Below are 23,042 nucleotides of genomic sequence, written 5' to 3'. Positions count from 1 at the left end.
ATGTGAGTAAATTGTGTTTATAGGTGATTACAATCTTTAAAACATGCTAAATAATCATTCCTTACATGACCTAGTGTTATGGGTTAATAGGTGTGACTGGTATGTGTGTTGTTTTTAACACCTTTGAAGGGACTATTACTTGGTAAGAGATATAGCTATTTTAAAAATACATGTGTTTTCACAACAAAAAGCCTCTGGTATTTAATTGTGGAGGGTTCCCAGCCAAGAAAGAGATAAAGAGTCCAAAAGCTCCTTCCCAGTGTTCACTGAGAACCCATAGCAACAGGGAGGAGATCTAGGAAATCAGGTCGTGTGCGAAGTCACCAATTATAGCAGCAAGAAACTTCTGGTATTAGCACACAGCTCTCCAGAAAAACCCTGTTCACACAGTTACCATGGTATTTTGTAAATCTAGTTTTAAGCAGATTTTCAAAACACCAGTTTCAAACCCAGATTGGAGTGTCCCAGCCTTAACAAATTTTGACTCAGTGGTCTATATTTTGCTTTACACATGCCCTGAATCTTTGATTAAAAGGAAGTGGTCCAAAAGAAGATAATCAGGTTACAGAAAAATTAAGTATTTTTCTGCATATATTTTAGTCTTTTCTTAAAGTTCAAACAAAAACTTTATTCTTCAAAATATATTGCCATTTAAAAAAATTGATTTATCCTGTTTTCCATGTCTGCCCTGACCAAAAAAAAAAAAAAAAAGAAATTGACAAATGCTGGAATTATATGTTTCTTTGTATTGCATTTAATATGCTCACACAGAACACTGTTCTCCTTTACACTATGAAAGTAAAGTAGATAGATAATCACAGAATCACAGAATATTCTGAGTTAGAAGGGACTTATCAGGATCATCAAAGTCCAGCTCCTGGCTCTACACAGAACAGCCCCAAGAACAGGACCATGTTCCTGACAGTGTTGCCAAGTTAATCCTGAGCTCTGTCAGTCTTGGTGCTGTGACCCCTTCCCTGTGGAGCCTGTGCTAGTGCCCAAACACCTTCTGTGTGAGGAACCTTTTTGTAATATCCAGTCTAAACTTCCCCTAACACAACTTCAGGCCATTCCCTCAAGTCCTGTGACTGATCACCACAGAAAAGAGATGCCCCTCCTCTTCTCATCACGAGGAAGTTGTAAATTGCAATGAGGTTTCCCTTCAGTCTCCTTTTCTCCAGGCTGAACAAAAGACTAATGCTTGTTACTGTGCTTCTCTGCAAAGACAGAGGTGGAGAAAATAAACACCAACACACAGGGACCTCAAGACCAAGAACCATGCCTGCCTGGGTTTTTTTGGAGAAAAAAAAATAGATGGGATTTGTGTTGCAATTTGCAACTTACGGAGCCAATAACAAAATTCAAACAGCTCTCTACAAATGACCCTGATTTTAGTAAGGTTGCATTTGCTATATAGGCAACTCTACTGCAAACCTTGTATGCAGCCAACAGGAATCGAAAAAGGAGAAAAGCAGTATTTAAAGTATGTACATAAATTTATATACATAAATTAAATTATTTTACATCATTTATATACATAAATTAAAGAATTTGTGTACTCTCTGCATGCATACTCATACGAGGAGGAATCCAGGAGAGCATCCCTACCATCTTTTGTTTGTTACCTGGGACCTACCTGGAGTGTTTTTAGTTTCTAGAAAAATCTGTTAAGGAGAGGATGCTTACAGTTTTAATTTTAAGAAGAAATGGAACATAATATTTTACAAATAGTAGTGAAAGCAAGAAACCACTTCTGCCCACCTGATAGCAACTTTAAAGACATAATTGCAAAAAAACCCAAATGGACAAATTATTTATAGAAATGTCACAGCTTTTAAAACATGTACAAGAGTAAAAAGGGCTACATTCGGATCCTGAAATACATTACACAACAGAAATGTGCAATAAGGCATCCCAGAAACAGTTTCTGCTTGCACCTCCTCTACCACCTGAAATGTGAAAGCCTAGAATGATTTCTGTTTCTATGCTAGAATACATATTTTCCCTTCTATTGCTCCAGAGTGGGCTTCAGAAACTGAAGATTTTCTCAATGAATTCACATTTTAGGGCGACATGGAACAAGAATGTCTGTAGTGGTGCAATAATCAAACTCATTGCTGAGTATCTCTACCTAAGAGATATAGGAGCAAAGGCAAAGAATTATATTAAGAGTCTTAATGTTTTCAGAGATAGGGAATAAAATTTACTTTCTCTTTTTTATTCTTTACTCTGTGGCACAGAGTTTACATCTTCTGGGCTGGAGATGACTCTTAGAGTTACAGAAGACCTGGGGAAGCTCTATCACTAAATGTCTGACAAAATAAAAGTTACAAAGAAAGTATGTCTAAGAGTTGCAAGGGTATATATAACATCCTTTAGTAGAAAGAATGAACTAGCAGGTCTGTAGATTTCCTGGTTCAGTCTGGAAATTCTCTTCCAAAATTTGTTTGTTATTCACTGTGTCCAGACATGACCACAGCAGCTTCTTCCATTTTATGTTTGCGTGAGAGTAGGTTGACAACAATTCTAAAACATTTATGAAAAATGGCTGTGCTATGTTTAGAAGTACCTGAAATAACCAGGAACATATCTCTGCCCTCAGGTTATAAACTAGGGCTGTGTAATGACCACATAGTCAGAACAGGAAGGGGTAAGTTTACTTGAAACCAGAGAAGACCTCCCCCAGATGATTCTTTATGACATTATGTTAGAGCCAATTCTGGTAAATCCCAAAGTAAAAATTGAGGGAACTATCCTCAAATTGTTGTCTGTTGCCTGTTGCTAACTTAAGCTGCAGCAGAGGTAAACATCAAATTGCATTACTCCAAAGAGTCATTCAAAACATATTTTTTTACAGAATGCTCACTTTTCTGAGTCACTGAAATGCTCTCTTATATCTACTGAAGGAATAACTGTCTCACCTTACTGCATGAGTACTCATAGATAGCACATCTGTGTTGCATCCACTTTGAGTAAAGCCATTATACACATGGTGCTGGCAGATTGCATGAATCACATGGGTCAGTTGCTGCTCTCTGATGGGATGTTTTATGTCTGCAACCACAGCAGTGGGAAATGTGAAGCTGATTATTCTAGGAGTTAACTAGAAAACTCATAATACTCAATTTTTATTTCATTTAATGTCTTAGTCCCTAAAGTCTAAAGATTATTTCAGAATATTTTTCTGTATATCTAAAATGCTAGTTTTCATCAGAAGGGATATACATTTGAGATTATTGTAACTAAAAGTCAGAAGTAAAAGTTGCATGAATTTTAGCTTCAAAAATATATCATTACTCTTAGGTATTAACTTCTGGAGCCAGGAGAATAACTCTATCTGTACCAAAAATGTGACTAGCACTGGAAAATAATTTATAACAGCTGTGGCTTTCAATATTCATTATGTTTTGAAATATGTATTCACTACTCAGAGTGGGTGGAGGTGGAAAAGAGCAGATAAAGTCATGGATTCACTTTTATACCTTTGCTAGGGCTTTCGTAATTATTAGCATTATCACGGTGGAGAACTATGCGTTTGATTGCAGTGTGTGTGAATTCATTTTTATTTTCCTATGTTTCTCACTCTGTTCTGGGAAGCAACGTTATAAATGTTTAGGGGGAAAAGTACTCTGTGTAGTAATAGGTCAGTAGATCTACCCTTGTGAGGGGCCATCTCAGCAGGGAATGGAGTTTGTTTGCTTGTTCTTTCCTATGGGAAGGGTCAGACATATACAAAAACAATAATCTGTGATAAAAATAAGTCTAGAATGGATTTTTTGAGACTTTCAGACTACCAAACAGGAAAAATATCTAAAAAACAGTTGTGAATCATCTTCAAGAATATATATTTTAAGAATATTATGCATTCCATTGTGCTTTTTATATCTATTAGAAAAAACAATATTACTGCTGATTTAATAACAAGAGTGGAGAAAGTAGAGAAGAAACTTTTAGTTTGAAAGTGGGAGAGAGAAGGAGGCCATGGATACTTGTCTGTAGAAAAAGACAATTGTTTCATATTTCATGGATGCAAATAATGAAATTACTCATATTTGCAAATCCCACACAATAGAGAACAAATTTCCAGTAAATAATGTAGAACATAGCCTGGGAAACTATCAGTAAACTTTTCTAAGTCAAAGCATTCAAAGCAGTTCCTTGCCATCCTTCCAGAAAGCAGTCCTTGGATCCGGTTATTTTTCCGTGACTAAGTATCCTGACCCTGTAAACTTGCCTTTAGCCTCGTTTGCCCTGGAGTCCACGCAGGGCATGGCTAGGGTCATTCACCCTGGGAGCATTGCTGCCCGTCAGTGGGATGCAGCAGAGCTGGCTTGGAGCAAGGAGAGCACACAGCAGAGAGCAGAGACAGCCAGGCAGCTGCTGGAGGGGCTGCCTCCACTGGGAGTGCAGCCACTGATGACCACGGCTGGGAATTACACGGAGCTCAGTCCAAATTCCTCAGCTGGCAGCAGCTGTTTGCGGAAACTGAGAGAAGCTTGAAACGAGCCCCATTTTATGGCCCCTGTGATAATAATCGTAAGTGTTGCAATGTAATAACACATGTATCTGAGCTACAGCGTTCAGATGTCTCTCTGCCTTTTGGCCCGTGCACTCCAGCTGGAAAAGCAAAGGTTTATTCATAGGAATAAGCCCCATCCCTGCTGCTTGTAAATTGGATAGGTGGAGGGAAAATATCCCAAAATACCCTAAACACACCAAAAAAATCAAACCACAAAATTGTAAAAATTGTTTATCACTGTCACTGTTCATATACTTGTTATTTAGACTTTGTGGCCCCAATGTGGGAAAGATGCAATTGTCAGGGAAGCGCCCTCATCTCTGGGCTGCAGACTCAGACTTCTACTTGCTTAGTCTCCCTCGCTGGCCCCATAAATCTTGCATTCCTTTTTTGCACAGTCGTATGGCTTCAGCAGAAATGTGGCTCCATGCCAAGATGCAGACTAACTTGTGGCTCTCACTGCCGAGAAGCTGGAGCAGCAGACTGAAACCTCTGCAAAACCAGGAGGGTTCAAAATTCTGCCTTCTCCTTTGTGGTTTAAAAGATTCCATGGCCACCTGATCTCAGCTCCTGTAGCTGAGCAGGTTATTCCTTCAGCTGCAGAAATAAAGCCTGCTGTGTACATCAAAACTCATAACATCCTCACACTATTCCCAAATTCTTGCTACGTCTCCTACACCTGTTTGGCTGGCTAAAGAGCAGCATGTGCTAGTTGTGCTGGTGCAGTGCTACACAGGAGATGGCTACCCACGATTGATTCTCTCTTGGGGAGCAGATAAGGGGTGAATTATACTAGTCTTAGGCCTTCTCTGCCTAATTTCCCATCTTATAAAATCTCCAGACACATCAGCCTGCTGTCCTCTCCAGGAGGTGAGGCAATCACAGCTAAACAGCCAGACACTGCCATTTGCTTAAGATACGATGACAAAAGGCTACAAGGATGAGATCCCACAGAGAAAAGGTTGATTTCTGCAAAGTGGTCTTCTCCAACCTCCCACTAAGCAGGGATTCCTGGTCCATGTAACATCTCCCCACCAAAGGTGACTGTGGATGAGCTTTTCTTGTGTGAGAAACTGGCTAACAATCCAATTATTATGGATTTTATTGAATAAATTTTGATGGTGCATCTTATCTCAAAAATCTGTTGTGTAGCAAGGAAGTGTACAAAAAAGTCAAGAAAATTTCTGTCATGAAAAGTAAAATATTATCCTAAGAAAAGGAAAAATTCAAACTTCCTTACACAATTTTTCTGTCATTTTGTAGTTCTGTGGCTTATTCTGTTCTTCCTGTGTTTTAATGTGCATACATTTTTACACATGGAAATGTATACTGGCAAGAATAATTGTTTGCTCCAGGCTGGTAATGTAGGAAAATAGGAACATTTCTGCTTATAAAAATTCATAAGGGGTATTAGAGATCTGAGCTGGGCTACAGGAAATGATGGTTATTAAGCTCCTATAAGGAAGTAATGATTTCTCCCAAAGAAATATTTTAGTGCAAATCAAAAGGGCATTTTGACTAAATACATGAATGGTTAATTAAATCTCTTTTATTTCCAGAATCTTTAAGCTCTTAATCTTGGTGTAAACAAGAATTTTGGAAGGGTGGAGCTATATAATTTCTTCTTATTTGTGAATGTATTGATTTTTAAAAAATTTATTTACCAACTTTAATAATAACTGACTTAGTTTTATTCAACCAAAATTCAAAAAAGGTTCTATGTATTTTATATATATAAAATATGTATAAAATAAATAGATCTATGTATATATGTATTTTCAATTTAACATTGGGAAAGACAGATTAATCTAAATTTTTAATCAGTTATAAGTTAATCTTAGGAACTAGAAGCCTGAAATACTTCCAGGGAGTTGAATACCAAACTGTGTGGCACTGATTATTGATGTAAAAACTCAGACTGCTATGAGAGATTTTCATATGGCTTTTGAAGAAGCAAGTTTTAATGTATAAAAACATCACAGCCAAGAGCTGGAGTATCTGTGTATACTGTTCTTAAAATGATTTAGAGGAAACTCAATTGATATTTTCTGACAGTAGTTTTCCTTTTGCTTTGCACTACATAAATTTCACCAGAAGTCAGTTGTAGGTGGATGTGTAATCACACTGTGCAACATGGCTCCAGAAGTACATGGACATCTCCTAAGTCTCTCAGAAATGAATAGTAAGGACAGCCCACAATTCCCCTCTAAGCTTCTGTCTCCCAGACAGAAGAACCAAAAAAATCTTTCTGGAACAAGAAATCCCAGCAGCCATTTGAGCTTCCAGTGGGAGTACAATTTTCTCCATTTGATTTAAGCTCTGTCATGTCAGTTCAGGCTCCCCCATTCATGTGCACTGGCTGCTGTTGACCAGAAAGGTTTGAAGCTTTGCTCCCTGGGCTGGGAGCCTGCAGCACAGGGAGGAGTTTGCAGTACACCAATGCTCCTCCTACATTTATCTCTCTGGAGGTTCATCAACTTATACAGAGACCTGGGACTGCAGGCTGAAGCACAAGCCAAAGTAGATGTGGATCTGGTTTACACCTCAAATGCAGTTTAGTCCTGAATTATTTAAATGCTGATTTTGCAAGTCAGTGTCCAGATTCACCCATTTATAAACTCTTCCTCTGCTGGAGAGCTTAAGATGATGTAATTTTCAGCTGGAGGATGTATTCAATTGCTTGTACTGATAATACAAGGTCTCCTCAGCAGATGGTGTGCACCCTGTACTCATCTACACTTTGCTCTTCAAAACCCACACAAATCAATAAAAAAAAAAAAAAAAAAGAAAGAAAGAAATACAATATCTATAGGTTGTTTTGAAAAAAAAGTTAAAAACGGCTTCAGGAAATGCATTGCAATATACATGGAATAGGTAACAAAAAAAGTTCAACTCTTCAAGTGATGACAATTATACTCTGCATGCAGAGATAATTATTGTATTGTATATCCTTCTAGTTTTTAGTACAAGACATGAAAATGATGTTATAAATAATTTTCAGAAATGGATTTCTGATTATCAAATTTGTCTTATCTGTATAATATGAAGCATTGAAAGTTTAACATTATTGCTCTGAGAAATTATCAATTCTTCCATATTAATGAATAACACTTAAGCTTTTAGAAACTGAAATTACATTGGAAGTTGTGTGTGATGTTTAGTCTTTGGCAAATTATCCTTTCAGGGGCAAGCCAAGTGCCCTTACAAAGTACGTTCCAAGGGCATCATGTAAAGCATGGCTGCATAGCTCTTGCACCCTATTGTCTGCCATAACACTTATTAGAGGTACCAGCCTACTAATATAAACATGCTGACAACCAGAGCATACTAATGCTGCTTTGAATAGAAGCAATTAAGCCCTTCAGGTTTTTTTTGGTTTTTTTTTTTTTTTTCCATATTTGAAGAATGCTATAGAAGTTGTTAAGAGATAGGAAGTTATAACAAAATTATGGTCTTGAAAAAGCAGTGTTTTTTGGGAAAGAATTTTTTTAGTTGCTGACATCAGTTCTGTTCACTGAAGACAGAAACTGTCCAAAGACAACCAACATGCAAATTATACAGTATCATATTCTTATATATTTGGAATTCTAGTACTACACTTCTGGAAGTAATGAGGGTTTTGCAACTGTTGAAGTAAGAACAAAGTCCATGCCTAAATGAGGAAAAGTTATTTTAGTAATATGAACAATCTTAATCTGTATCAAATATTTGTGCACTGAACATCAGTAAGGTAAAGAGGATGAGATGTGAGTTTTGGCTGGTGTCAGTTTATGAAGTTTTTACTAATTCATCCCAGGCTGCATGATTCTGCTTTTTAAAACTTTTGAATTCTGGTGTAATTAAAACTCAGTCAGGTAAATTTTTATTGCACTCAATCTTAATAAAAATCTGATCCAAATATTTTAATATTTTATTATCTTACCATACTTTTTCCTTTACATATACACACATACATTCTAGGAAAGGATTGAAAGAGAAGGAGTTTTACTGCACATAGGATTTTGACAGAGAAACCTACATTCTGTGTGACAAAACACATTTTTGGTGAACAATAAGTATCACCGAATCACAGAATTGTTGAATTTGGACATCAGCTCTTGCAACCATCTAGGCCACTCCCCTGCTCAGCTGGTTGCTTGGGGGCTGTATCCAGACAACCTTGGAGTATCTCCAGGTGTGGAATCTCCACAGCCATGGTGGGTACAGCATCTTATCTCTGGGAAGCATATCCCACTGTATTTGCAATGCCATGCTTGGGATTAGTATATAGGTTTTAAAAAAATAACATATATCTCTTTCCTTTGAGAAAAATATTGTGCAGTTCACCATCATTCTGGGGAGACACTGGAAATACTTGCAGAGAGATCTTTCCCAGAAGAGTTCAAATATAGCTTCAGGAATACTAGTTAAAACCTTTACTGGTAAAAAGACAATTTTATCCAGAAAAGTCCACTCCTGATACCTGCCCATATAGAGACTTTATTAGCGTATAGAAATTTTTTCCTACCAACTATTAATTTAACATTTCACATTCTTAAAAAAAAAAAAAAAAAAAAGCTAGTTAGGAAAGAACATTTTAGTTTTGTGGTAAATCAGAATGACTGTAAAAGATTTCTTTTACTCCAAGTCACAGTATGAAAGGAAAGCTGGGTAAAACAAGTGTTATTTAACACTAAATAATTTCATTTCCATGACTTCATCAGACTTACATATCAGCTATTCAGAAAATAGTCCCAAAGAGAGTCTTTAATTTAAACTGTCTGATGTTCTTTTGGCAGTTGTAGTGAAACCAAGAGATTTGTTCTCCAGAAAACTTGGACATAGTTTCAATTCAAAGAAAAGGGGAGGTGGATTGGTAGTTTGGGTTTTTTTTTTTAAGGTGGACTTTACTGCCATTTACTCAGTTACTGTCAAATAAACTCTATTTTTCTCTGGAAATTATTATAACTATCGTACTTCCTTCAAAAAACCTAGTACCTTTTAAAAGCAGGAAAAGTTCTCCATCTACAAAAGCTAACACCCAGTGAAAATAATAAATACTATATCTCTGTCCAAAAGGATTTTCTATTCACACAATCCAGTGGAATAAAACATGTTAGAAATTATTTTCTCAAACTAAATCCTTTGCTTCAAGCTATACCTCAGATATTTTCTCAGAAAAGGCATAATGGAAAAGTGAATAAATAAATGTTAGTTCAACTTAACAAAATAAAACTTTCTTTGGCTGGAGACAGAAACACTTTCAAGTAAGTCTTTGTAAGCTGCTTCAGGAAATTAGTTCTAGAAATGGTGTTTACTGAAAGAAAAATGCTACTAAGAAAGGCACTGTCCCTTATTTAAAGTTTCTTTCAAAATTAATTGTGCTTTTCACTGTCACTAGGTCTGGAAAAGGTGCCAAAAGACCTTCCCCCAGACACAACTCTGTTGGACTTACAGAACAACAAAATCACTGAAATTAAAGAAGGAGATTTCAAGAACCTGAAGAATCTACATGTAAGTGTAGAAATGAACTGGTATTTACCAACAAAAATGGGGAGAAAATGTGGTTTTGGCCTGGTAATGCATTTTTTAAGGAAAACTGATTAAATAATTTGTGATCTTCCTCCACCAGCCCAGACTATGTATTTCTATCCCCATTTATCTCCTGAAAGATTTATTTTCAAACAGAAGTTTCTCACCTCTTCTCAGCTATTCATACCTGTATCCTGTCCATCAGTCCCCTGATCTCCACCATAGCTTCTCTCCCATATTTATTTATGTTCTCAGTCTTTTTTGGCACAGATACTTGGTTATTTCCATCTCAGCCCTGCTACCTCACTCACTTCTTACTGTACTTTTTCCCCTCCTACCTCTGGGCTCACAGAGATTTGTACGTGCCACATTTGTCAGCAGACATTCTGTACTAATTTTAACTCAAGAATCTTTCCAAATTACTCTTCTGCCCCATGCCCTGCCATGAAATTGTGTTTTTGCAATAACCTTCTCCAAGCAAAGCTTCATCCTCATCCTTCCTTACCTGCCAGTCTCTTATAACACTTATGTCTGGTTTCCTCTTTGCTGAAGAACTTTCCTTCCTGGTTTCTCTGACATTTTTTTCTGGTTCACCTCTTCTTTTCCAAGTTTCCATCAGACAGCTACCTTCCTCTCTGTTTCTAAATTCTTTTGCTCTGAGGTCCTCCTCCCTGTCTGTAGTTTTTATCAACATTTTAAAATACATACCTCATACTTTTGCCTAAATTTGTTGAAATATTTTTCTTTTCAGAGCAGAAAAAGGCTATTATCTCTCTTTGAAAGTAATATCCCAATTCAGGCATGTGCCTGAAAATATTACTTTGTAGCATTTCAACAACTTATTTTGTTCTGTGTATGCCTCCATCTGATCCTTAATTATTATAAAGAATATCTTATTTGTCTCTTCTTGCCTGTATTTTTACAGCCTATTTCTGTTCTATTCTATTCTATTCTATTCTATTCTATTCTATTCTATTCTATTCTATTCTATTCTATTCTATTCCTTTCACAAAGAAAAAGTTAACTCCTACTGTTCATTCATTACTGGTGCCAATATCATCACCCAAAGAATCACTGTTTCAAACAAGAATCTATATTCAACCACTCATACTTGGAAAAAACCTATAAAATTTTACCTCTTTTAATTTCTTCCAAAGTCCTTCTTAAATATTTGTATAAATGCAACACCAAGAAGATAATTAAAAAACAAAAAAATTTGAATGCCAGACAGACTGTCCATAATGAAGGGATTTGCATAAGTGAATTATGATGAGGTTCATGTAATCTATTTTAGCATAGGTGTCTATAGTTGATCTAATTCCATAGATAACCTCTAAAGTCAACAAAACACATTCTTCCACATCGCATTTCAGTAGTCTAGGTTTAAGAATGAGATAATTTGTTCCCCAGATTTTTTTTTTCAATTTCCTTCTTTGGCTACAGGACAGATTTGACACTGTAATTCCTGCCCATTTGTTTTGGTTTTTTCCACCTTGGAAAGAAGTCCTGTGTTTTCAGTGAAGATTATCTATCAGGTGCTAAAAGAGACAAAATTCTTATCAGTGAAATTATCTTTTGGTAATCCTTCTTCATGACACTGTATTAAATGAATCAGAACATGGTATTGTAGATGAAAATCACTGTTCCCAGTGACTTCTACCCACTTGGCACTTGGTCCAGATCTCAATTACACATCCTGCTGTGAGCTATACTGTTGTAAACTTATTTTATCTCATTGAAGTTAACTCTAAGGAGTTTTCTTTCTTTTTCTTTTTTTTTTTTTCCAACAGATACAATTTAATAGTGAATTAAATAAGTAACTCCTCAGGGAAGAAATTATTTTTTTGGCTTACTCACAAAAGTACCCAGTACATGCTTAGGGACTACTGGAAATCATACATTAGCATAAATTTTAACAGGTAACCTTCAATACTGCAATTTTCCTGGATTTACTCAAGAACAAATAATGATTCTCTCAAGATCCCCTTCCAACCCAAACCATTCTATGATTCTATGATTTCCTCCCCCAAAATATAATTTAGTCATGCAGTATATTTATGTAACTAGACACCATCTTTGCTCTCAGCAGGAATATTCACGTGTAATAAATGGGAACAATTCCCATTCCCCAGCTTTCAATTAAATATTTTTCAGTGGGAGTATTGTTTTTAGAAAGGAAAACTCAAAAACATTGTTGTTGACAGAGCTCTATTTTCTCATTTATTTTAAAGATATATGAGTGTGTGAGGTTCATATATAAAATGTAAGTGCTTTTTAATTTCATTCCCAAAGAAACATGGCTTGGGTTATTGCCACATTTGACAGTGTGATGTTCAAAAATTTCTTAAGACTTTAGTAAACTTTCCTGTACTCTACTAAAACAAGAAGATTTACAAAAATTAGCAGTAATATTGGTCCAAAATCTAAAATCGAGAACCGGAGTTAACCTCTTGCTCGAATGATCACTTAAGGGAACAATTCCTTAAACCCCAATTTTCATAGATCTTGAAAAAATAAACAGCTTATACAGTTTTCTACTTTTAAATAATCTATTCAAATACCTTCCTGATACTTACAGCTGTCACCATCCTCAAGTGTATTATTTTAGAAGTGATTTTCATGAACAAGTTGGGTTGAACCTAATGTTCGACTGGTACTAAGTGCAAGAATATGTAGCAAGAAAATAAAGGATTTACCTATAACTTGTTCATGGCTTCTCTTTCACTACAAATGTAACTGCTTATACTACACATCACTGGAGTACACAGCACTGGAGATGAAAGAGAAATTAGAATCTACCAAAATATTCTTAGTATTGAAAATTTTCCTAAGTAGATTTCCCAAGTGCAAATATGTGGAAATATGGCAAGCAATTAGAAGAGGACACAGCTAAAGGAATATTTACATGCAAATAATAGATTTCTGCCAAGAAACATCAGAGTCAACAGTTATAGTGCACTTGATATTTTCATAGCTTTAAATTATCCAGGAAAAAGTGGCTAAACTATTAATGTTGTACTGTTAAAACTCAGTGAAACTTCATTCTATTTGAAAATGAAAGATTGCTTGTTTGTTTGTGTGGTTTTGGTTTTTTTTTTTTTTAGCACAGGACTTGAGAGAATAGAGGAAAAATTGAAGACCCTTTTTTATGGGCTGAGGACAGAGTTTCACATTTTCAGAAAACTGTCTGATGTTATGTAAAAAACTTGCTTATGACTTAGACCTGTGGCAAAAAAGTCAGACAGGAAAGCTATTGGAAAAGCCAGGAAAAAAAGTCTCTATTTCTATGAAACAGTCAGAATTTTCCAGGCAGACTGACATTTCTGGATGGAGTTCAGTACTTTGACCCCATGGACACAATAAAGAATCCAAAATACTACAAGTGCTCATGCAGCGTAAAGGGGGAGTCTACACAAACAGCACATGGAGTTGCAGGCTGTGTGGCAAAGCCAAAGCAAACCAGAATGCCTGCACCTGGAAAAAGAGGTGAAAGAAACTGCTTTGTGTTAGATCTTTGTAAGAGCAGCACAAACAACAGAATAGCGATTAAATGCTTCTCCAACAAGAATTTTTCAACTGGCTTAGTGCTAGTACAGTGAAAAAAGATGAGTGCACTACTGGCCTGAAATCAAATGGAACATTACCTAATTGAAGCTAGCAGAACTGTTCAAAGCCATGGCTGTACATACAAAAATGCTAAACCAAACTTTATTTAAACTGAAGGAAAAGATCTAAGAGATAAAAGACTTAAACTTGGAACTTAAAGTTATGACCATATCCACACTAGAGGATTATCAACACTAAATGTGCAGGCAGAGATATTGAAACTTTCTTTGTAGTAACAGCAAGTAGAAAAATAATGTATGGCAATAGAAAATTTCATGCCATCTTTTAAAAACAAACAAACAAACAAAATAAAAAACAAAAAACACCCAAACAAAACAAAAGAAACCTGAAGAAAAGTATAAGGTCTTTCAGAGATACACAAAACCCCCTGAGGCATCAAAAAATCTTAATTAAATAATCCAGTCTTCTGATGACTCATTACAGCTTCAGTTCCCTTTTCCCAGGCATAAAAAGAAGTTAAGTAAACACTTAGTCTCTGTAAATCACACAAAAAAGAATCAGTAATTACCATCATACTGTGCAAAAGCACAGACAGGTATCCCTGGCCAGGTTCTACCTCTGAACCCAGTTCCTAGTATCATCAGTATCATCAGTGGCAGGACTCATGTGCAGCTTTAGGTTTCTAACAAATACTCAAGGGGTGGGGGGGGTGGGGGGGGGAACAAAAGGTTAATCTTTCTGAAATACAGCACTCCCTTGAAGAATGTTCATTTCCTCATACTCACCTTTGCATTGTGCTTAAGAAACAATAAGGTTTTCCACAGAAAATAGTATAAAAGAGACCACATGCACAGAAAACATTTTAATTTTTTTTGTACAATGGGTAAGGATTTTTTTCATGTGAAGAAAAAAGGACAAAATATTTTGAGGTCCTTAGAATTCTGGAGAGAGTCAGCATACTGGGATAATGAAAAAAAAAAAGAAATTTTTATAGAATAAAACAATAAAAAAATCAGATCAATTGTAATAAATCTAATTAATGATCAAAATTTCTTGCCATAGTAGACAAGGACAGGGTTGAAAGAAAAAGGAAAATGCAGAACCACCTGTTTTCTCCTCATCTGTGCAAGCTATGCTGCCTGAGAGGGACCAGTGACAACTCAAAGGCTAGGCAAACTAGGTCTGCAGCTGGCCCCTTCACTTTGTGGCATTATTCAACAAAGTTCTGTGCATGTGATCAAACTGCTTTCCACAGGCTTCTGTTGTTTGTACTGACAGGCTGCTTCTTCAGTGCCTTGACATCTCCTTCCATCACAATTCATTCATCCCTATTGCTTCCATGTCATCCCTTCTTCCTTGCTTTTCTGAGCTATGTCCTCTTGATCCTAGGTTTGGATGATTAGAGAAGAATGTCAAGGTATGTTCTTTGGCCAGTTTTGTTTGTTTGGTTGGTTTGTTTTGTTCTTGGGTTGTTTGGTTTTTCAGTTTTTCCATAAATGCACATACATCTGTAATAATTTGGAAGAAAACCTTGACTCTATGCTCAGGTTATAAGTATGACTTAACTGAAATGTAAGGTAAACAAAAGGGATGAATTTTATTATTATTTTTATTGGGATGCCTGGCTCTTGAGGTTAAAGTTCTTAAGATATAACTGTTCCTAGCAGAATTGTAATAAAAAACAGGTAATAATGTAATATATAACCCAGGAAATTAAAGAAATTCCATTGGGTCAGGGATTGACTTTTCACTTTAGACCCTGGAGGATGCATGCATCAGTAAAGAATTGATGTTAGATAAGAGCTCCATCCCCAGCTGGCAAAACAGGTGTATCACTATGTAATATGGCTGATGAAAGTTTGCTGGTAATTTGCCATTTTAATTCTGGTTTTGGCAAGGCTCTCGTTTCAAACTATACTAAATTAAGATGAATGGGGATTGAAACCCCTCAGAACAGTCTCCTGAGATGCTGATATAATGAAATTACACCAGAAAATTTAATTCCCTGCTCCCCACCCCTACACAGAGCAAAAATTTGAAGTTTCAGTAACTGCAAGAACAACAACCCTGTGCTAATTCCAACCTGACTGCCACACACTGCCTCTGCAGTTTGTCTGGGTGTATTTTGACAAAAGTCTGCCAACATGGGTTCCAAAATTTTCCTGAATTGTGAATCCTCCTTTTTGTGTTGGGAATAAATATTTGATGTGGAAAACAGGTCAGAGGGAGCTAAGTGGCCAGACTCCCACTGACTTCAAGGTAGCCAGTCATACAGTGGTTTTTATTTTTTCTCCTGACTACAGAAATACCAGAGGTGTTCCACTAAAAGATAAAGTCATCTTTGGAGCAAAGTTTAATTTTTTAATTTCCTTTCTGAATGCCACTTAAACTGCTGGTCATGATAAGGTGGTGCAATATTATAACTGAGTCAATGTTTACTGTGCATTTTACATGCTATATTATAACAAAGTAAAAAGCTTTATCTCAGGAAAATGAGGATGGAAGTTGAGTTTTATCTGTGGGAAATTACTATGAAATGTCTAAGCCTAACAAACTGATGTATTTTTGCCTCTTTATTTCTTCTTTATTGCTTGCTTTTTTTACTTAAGGCCATATATTTTTGCACCCATATCAGGTCATGTTAAATCTGTGTATTTGTATGCTCAGTCTTCTTTATTGTAAATTCGTGATGCGTTTCAATTTTTTTGGGGGGGAAGAAGTTAGAGCTCAGGGAGTGTATTTATTCTAAATGAAATATTCTTTTTTCTCCATTAAAAGTGAAAGTGTTGAAGAAGGTAGATTATCTAATAAGGGTATCAGTTCCTGTGACTTTTGTTCTAAGCTGTCATTTCTGCCAAATTGCTTCATACCAGCAGCACTGCTAGTGATAACTGTGACCAAGTGCTCCAGCACTCTTGAGCACTTTCAGGATAACCCTTATTTTTCTCTCCAAGTACTTGTTGCCCTGTACAAAAATTCCATGTCTTTTAACACGCTGTATGTAATGTCCCATCATGCCATCTGGGCTTTATTCCGAATAGCTGGTCCATGTGACCTGTTTTTGCCTAAGATCCATTCCTCTGTAACACTGCCTGCAGATGTTTTCCCTAGGTTTTTGTCCCCTAGTTCCTGTTTTCATTGACCTCTAAATCCCCTGAGTTTTTAATTTTATTTTATTTTGGTTTGGTTTAGTTTTTGTTACATGCAAACCATACGGGACACATTCTGAGGAAAGTACACAGCATTGCTGCAAGGCTAATAACTTAGTTCTTTAAGTGTGGGATATAATAGAGGCATTGTGAAGTGGGAAAGGAATCCAGGGCTATGGCTTGCCAGGTGCTATACTGGTGTGTTATCCTCATCATCTGTTGTTGCTCTGGGAGATAGTAAAATGTCTCTTACAAACTGTAGTGTGTAGTGTGTGGGTTTATTTTTCCTTCTTTACAGATGCACAACAATGGAAAAATAATGCAGGTTTAAAATACTGGGAGCAGGGACTTGCAGAGAGGGGTCCAAGTGAGAAATAATATTCTGGTACAGAAAAAGTTGTAAACTCTGACTTGTGGTACTTTCCCACCTTATACCACCAAACACACTTTCCCACTGTGAAATTAATGTTTTTATGCATACCTTTGATAAAATACTATCATTTCTAAGTGAGAGAGTCCTTGAGTGTTTGAATAAAAAAAAAAAAATTGTGTGTTTCTCCAAGATAACATTAAGATATTCAAGAGAAAGCATTGGAAAAGCAGAACAGATTAATCCTAGGTACCTAGGCAATTCTGGGTTTGGTCAGGGGTATCAGTTCCACTCTGAAGAGATGCAACAATCAACTACTCAGATAATATTTACAGTGCCTAGCTGAATGTATGCCTGCCTATTTCCATCAAGAAATATTTGACACCAAGTCACCAGCTGTGATTACTGTTGCCCAATTTTTTTTTAAATTTAAAAGATAACATAGTTAAAAGAAATCAAAAAAAGGCAGACTTTTAGCTGAAACAAATGGTTAATCAGTACAAAAAAAGATAGAGGATAAAAAGTTCAAATACTCATAACACGAGCCCAAACTCATTGAGTGTTGACTTAGACATCTATGAAAAAAATGCATGGTGAAATTAATAAAAATAAAGAACAATGTAATCAGCAGTAGCACATTGAAATTAAAACAATGTAAGAGATTAATTTGCATAATTCAAACTGTACCACTTTTAAATAAATGGATTGTTTTCCATGTCCTAATACTCTACAGGTAGCTGAATTTCACTAGGGGCAGAATCTACATCTGTATCACAGTTCTGGCAATCATGAATCAGAAAACCACTCCCAATGTGTATCCATGTGTTCTCATGTCAGATTTTATCATACAGCCCCAAATCAAAGAGACTTGGTGCCAGGGCCTCCAGTGACCAACCTATTTATTTTGGGATGGGCTTATTGTCAGGGAAATACTCTGCTGAACTGTGGGTGACCTCTTCAACCTCCTCTTGCATATGAGTTATTTCTAGGTAGCATACAAGATTAAAACCAGATATATTCATCTTTGTGTGTACCCAATGAAACCATGTCCAGTACACACTGCTGGCTTTGCTCAGGGTGATCTGCAAGAGGAGTCCACCAGGAAAAAAACACATCACCATTTTAATCTGCTTACTCCTCTTTCCAGTTTCCATGATGGAGAGGTGCTGTCACAGAGATTGATAGTCTTGTCATTGTTTTAATACTTAACTGATTATGGAATCAGTCAGATACTCCATTTTCCTCCAAGAAACAGAATAAAGTGTAATTCTGAAAATATTCAAAGTGTATGAAAATGCTCTGATGTTCACTATAGTATTTACAACAATTTTTGTCTTCTGTTTCTGAAACTAGCACAATGGAGGCGGTGAAAAAAGATGCCTTCTTAATAAATATAGGTGGACATTAGATCAATAATCAATATTATATTAATATTTATATGGCCCATTCTACATAATCCACTGCAAAAATATGTAGCACTTTAAATCTGATAAGTAGATAGCAAACAGATAGAATGATAAGTGGCATTCAAGATCCATTATATCTGAAATACTCTCCCTTACTGTGTTATGTCCTGACAATAATGAGGCCTTCTCCCTTTTTGTGTCATGGTTAATTAATCTCTGAGATTTAGAACTAATGTAAAATTTCAGAGGCATGCAGATAACACCTGTTACAGATAACAGTGCTTTCATGGAGGTCTTTCTCCTCTGGCTGCATAGGGAAATAATTAGAGCTACGCTGAGTCTAGATATCACAGTCATGAGAATTGGATTAGGCACTGACAGGGAAGGTAAAGTATGGTCCATGATTCCCAACGGCAGGACTTGGATCATGATGCTTCAGATTGTTCCCCTTCCATACAAAGTTTTGCTTACCATAAAGATAGTTTATATCTCTGCAAAAGAAAAAAAAAAAAAAGGTTGTTATTCATCAGAAATCTAGTAAGTGCTGTTTTATAAGATTAAGAGGAATGAGGTGAAGTGATACATATTTTTATGAAGCTGGGCTGAGCCTTTATTCTATTGAGTAATAGAATTTCCTGTTCAGGAGAAAATGATTGGAAGGGCTATGTGATGTTGGGTAAGGTATAACAGTATCCTTAAGATAAACAAAATCAGGAAAAAAAAACCTAAACAAAAATTAATTTTTTGTGGCTGTCTTGTTCTTCACAACTTTCAAATGGCATGAGTGTACTTGAACACAAATTATGGATGCTAACAAAAGCTTCATTGAAGTCTAAGCAATGACATAATACTTGTATTTGTTCTATAGGAATTACCTTTCACTGTTTCAGAAGTCTATAATAGTTTTTTTTAGTACTGCACTGCATCTTCTTCAGCTCACCAAGTTTGCCATTAGAAGACCTCAAAAGGCACTAGAGAATAACAACAACAACAACAACAACAACAATAATAATAATAATAATAATAATAATTTAAAAATGTTTCAGCACAAAAATAATTTCTTTTGTGATCATCTGAGATCTCTTTGATTATTGCTCCACAGGCATTGATCCTTGTAAACAACAAAATCAGCAAAATAAGCCCATTAGCTTTTGCTCCTCTGAAGAAACTGGAAAGACTTTACCTGTCCAAGAACAACCTGAAGGAACTCCCAGAAAACATGCCAAAGTCTCTCCAGGAGATACGAGCTCATGAGAATGAGATCTCCAAGTTGAGGAAAGCTGTCTTTAATGGACTGAATCAAGTGATTGTCTTAGGTATGAGCATGAGGAATTATAACAAAATGTTTTTTCAAGATGTTATTTTTAGTTTGATCTGTGATTATATGTAGAAAGGTAACAAATGCCCCAATAAATTGTACCTCCAAATTAGCTTTGACCTGAAGAATGTGGGTACCTACACTGCAGCACAGCTCACAACCATGTTTTGTTGGCAGAACTAGGCACCAATCCAATCAAGAGTTCAGGCATTGAGAACGGAGCTTTCCAGGGGATGAAGAGGCTCTCCTACATCCGTATCGCAGACACCAACATCACAAGCATCCCAAAGGGTAAGAAATTCAATTAATATTTTAGAGAATTGTGCAGGTATAATGTGGTAACTTCTACTCAGTTAAATGAGAAGAAGTAAAAAAAATTATGGAAGCTTTTTGAGTATGTCCTTAAAGTATGTTTTTAAATCGGATGACTTTTGTTAGTTTGGAAAATTTTGGCTTTCAGTTACAAGATCCATGAGAGGTGCACTGTGCAATGTCATTTTATGTTATTTTGGTTTTCTTGTCTCATAGCTGAAATATAAAATGGAAGAATGTTTTCAGCCTCCAAGTCTGGGTATTGAGCCTGATTAACATTACACAACTGTAAACTCATGTAGAATTAACTGAAGTTGTACAAGCATAAAAACAGCCCTCCACTGATTTTGAAACCAGTGGGTTTGAAACCAAAGATATTGTCCCTATAACAAAACAGAAACTTTTGCTATTTTTCAAAGTACTTAACTGCAAATTCCTACAAAATAAGAACAATTTAATTGTAATTTTTTTAAATAAAATGAACAAGAATGACTCCAATACAGAGGAAATTATATTCAGTTTATTCATACTTCAGCCAGCAGATTGTTTTGAAATGGCTGAAAACTTTTTGAATTATAATCCTGATTTTTTTTCCTCCCATATATTCTGTTTTGGATGTTCTTTTGAGGGACCTCAGATAGGCAAAATGTGTTTCCTCTTTTTTTTTTTTTCCTGATAAACAGAATTTGTAAACTAGTATGTATCCTAACTAAAATAACATTAAAATTATTTTACCTCATTCTTACAGTTGCATTTTCTACTGCTGTTTCTTGTTAAATATCTAGGTTTCATATGTTTGCATATTTATATATGTGGATAGTCTGAGTAAAATGGGAGATCTTTCCATGTCCCATTTACATAATCATGAAGACTCAAATTAATAAGTGAGAAGAATTTAATTTAGGTATTTTTCAATAATTAACTGTTTTCTACTGACTCTAGGAGCTTGATCTTATTTCATGCTAAATAAGTGGTTAGTATTGGTTTTCAATTTTCCTGATTGTGAAAGTCCTTTATTTAATTTAGTGAATGGTTCATGGGCATGTTTAGAAAACATATTTTGTTAGCTGTAAAAGACCCTGATTATAGTACAAGTATTTTTTTAAATATAAGAATCCAGTTTAATCAAAGGTAATTTCATGTTGTTCTCTCTTTCAGGTCTTCCTCCATCCCTTACTGAACTTCACCTTGATGGCAACAAAATCAGCAAAATTGATGCTGAAAGTCTCTCTGGACTCACCAACTTGGCAAAGTAAGAATTAATTTCTTCTTTTCATATAAAATATTAGTTGAAATTGCAATCACCACACACACAATTATAAAGCATAAGTCTGGCCTTCATGAGTATTAGAATAATTGAAATAATCATAATTTAGCAGTAAAGGCTTCTAAGGATTTGTGTACTGATTGAAGAAAACAAGCACTTCTTTTATTTTCCTGACAAAACTTTTCATCTGTTTTCAATTATGATTGCTATATGCTCAGGACAACTGTTTATTTCATTTACAAAAAAAAACAAAAAGAAAAAATCAAAACACGAAAAACCTAAACAAACAAAAACCCAGAACAAAACAAAACAAAATAACTCAAAAACCACAAACAAACAAGAACAATTAGACTTTTAAAATTGTATAATGTTTCTTTCATTTCATGTCCATCTTTGGTTTGTGCAGTTTTCTTGGAACACAGCAATGCTTATGTAGTTTGCCTGGAAAATGAGGAAAAAAGTACATGGGAACCAGAACTTTCAACAGTGGTTCCTTTGTTTCTCAAAAAAAGCAAGCCTGCAATGAGTCCAGGAACATTATTAAGAAAAAAGAATCATAAAATTTAATTGAAAAATTGTTACTGTCAGACTGACTTTACTCTGCTAATCTCTATGTTGTTGAAAAAGTTTCACTAAGTGTAAGAAAATAAAAAGGACAATTCCCAAAAAGCCCTTATACAGAATGATTTGATGTGAATTCCTTCACATCAAAAAATGTAACAGAGAAAAATGGTCCTTTACAAGTAATTTTTAGAATTTAATATTCAAAAAATTACTATGAAAATGGTTTTTAAAAAGACTGATAATCAGAATTTTAACCAGATTACTGGATTAATGGATTTTCATCTTCATCATTCTGCTTGTCATAACGAGGGTAGAAAACAGAAATCAGAGAAAGATTACTGAGTAACAGGAGTTAAGTTTACAATATTTATAGTTGCTTAGACAGCAGTTCAATGCAATGAAATATATACTAACCTAATACTTATTTTGAATCTGAAAATTCCAAGATATAAAACTTAGAACAGCTTTCCAGATCTTATAAATTAAGACCTTTCATCTTATGTTTTATGTCAATAATTTATCACAGACTCAAAAAAAAATCTGCTCTAGATTTTAATGAAAAAATAAAAATATTATAAATATGGATTAGAGGACTGTGAAGCAGCTATTGTTTGTTACAGAGGCTTAGAATAGATTATAACATTCTTTGGAGAAATTACGAAGAAAACTTCCAAAACCAAAACAGGATGATAACTACTCAGGTAGAGAGTAATTTATATTACTGGAGGTGCAGGTTGTAGGGCTTGTGAGCTGTCCTGCAGATGATACAGTTTTTCTGGTTTTCTCATTCACACTTGGAAAACACCACAGGCAGCATCACATGGACAACACTGTTGGAAGTCTGCCTGAAGACATGAAGTTTTAAACAGCAAGTACCAATGGAGTCCTAAAAATATCTAAACTTGGGCTGCTTCTATTGTGGCTGTACTGTATGGAACAAGATATTCTGTTGACCATGATGTGGAAATGTGGAGCTGCTCAGAGCAGGCTCCGAGTTTTCAAGCACTCTCTGCCCTGTGCTTAAGTGGGTAACCTAAGCATAGTCAGTGATGCTCTTTT

At 35.6% G+C, this 23,042-nt stretch overlaps 1 protein-coding gene across 1 annotated transcript in view; it reads left to right on the top strand.

Annotated features, from left to right (window-relative positions):
* DCN (decorin) overlaps positions 1-23,042 on the top strand; it is a 37,368-nt gene that overhangs the window by 9,790 nt on the left and 4,536 nt on the right. Inside the window, exons 3-6 of the mRNA XM_021528001.2 lie at positions 9,900-10,012; positions 19,625-19,838; positions 20,018-20,131; positions 21,311-21,404. Coding sequence (XP_021383676.1) covers positions 9,900-10,012; positions 19,625-19,838; positions 20,018-20,131; positions 21,311-21,404 — 535 coding nt within the window. The remainder of the gene's footprint in view (positions 1-9,899; positions 10,013-19,624; positions 19,839-20,017; positions 20,132-21,310; positions 21,405-23,042) is intronic.

Source organism: Lonchura striata, chromosome 5 (assembly GCF_046129695.1).
Source record: "Lonchura striata isolate bLonStr1 chromosome 5, bLonStr1.mat, whole genome shotgun sequence".
Classification (NCBI taxonomy): domain Eukaryota; kingdom Metazoa; phylum Chordata; class Aves; order Passeriformes; family Estrildidae; genus Lonchura; species Lonchura striata.
This window is presented reverse-complemented; position numbering and strand designations above follow the sequence as displayed.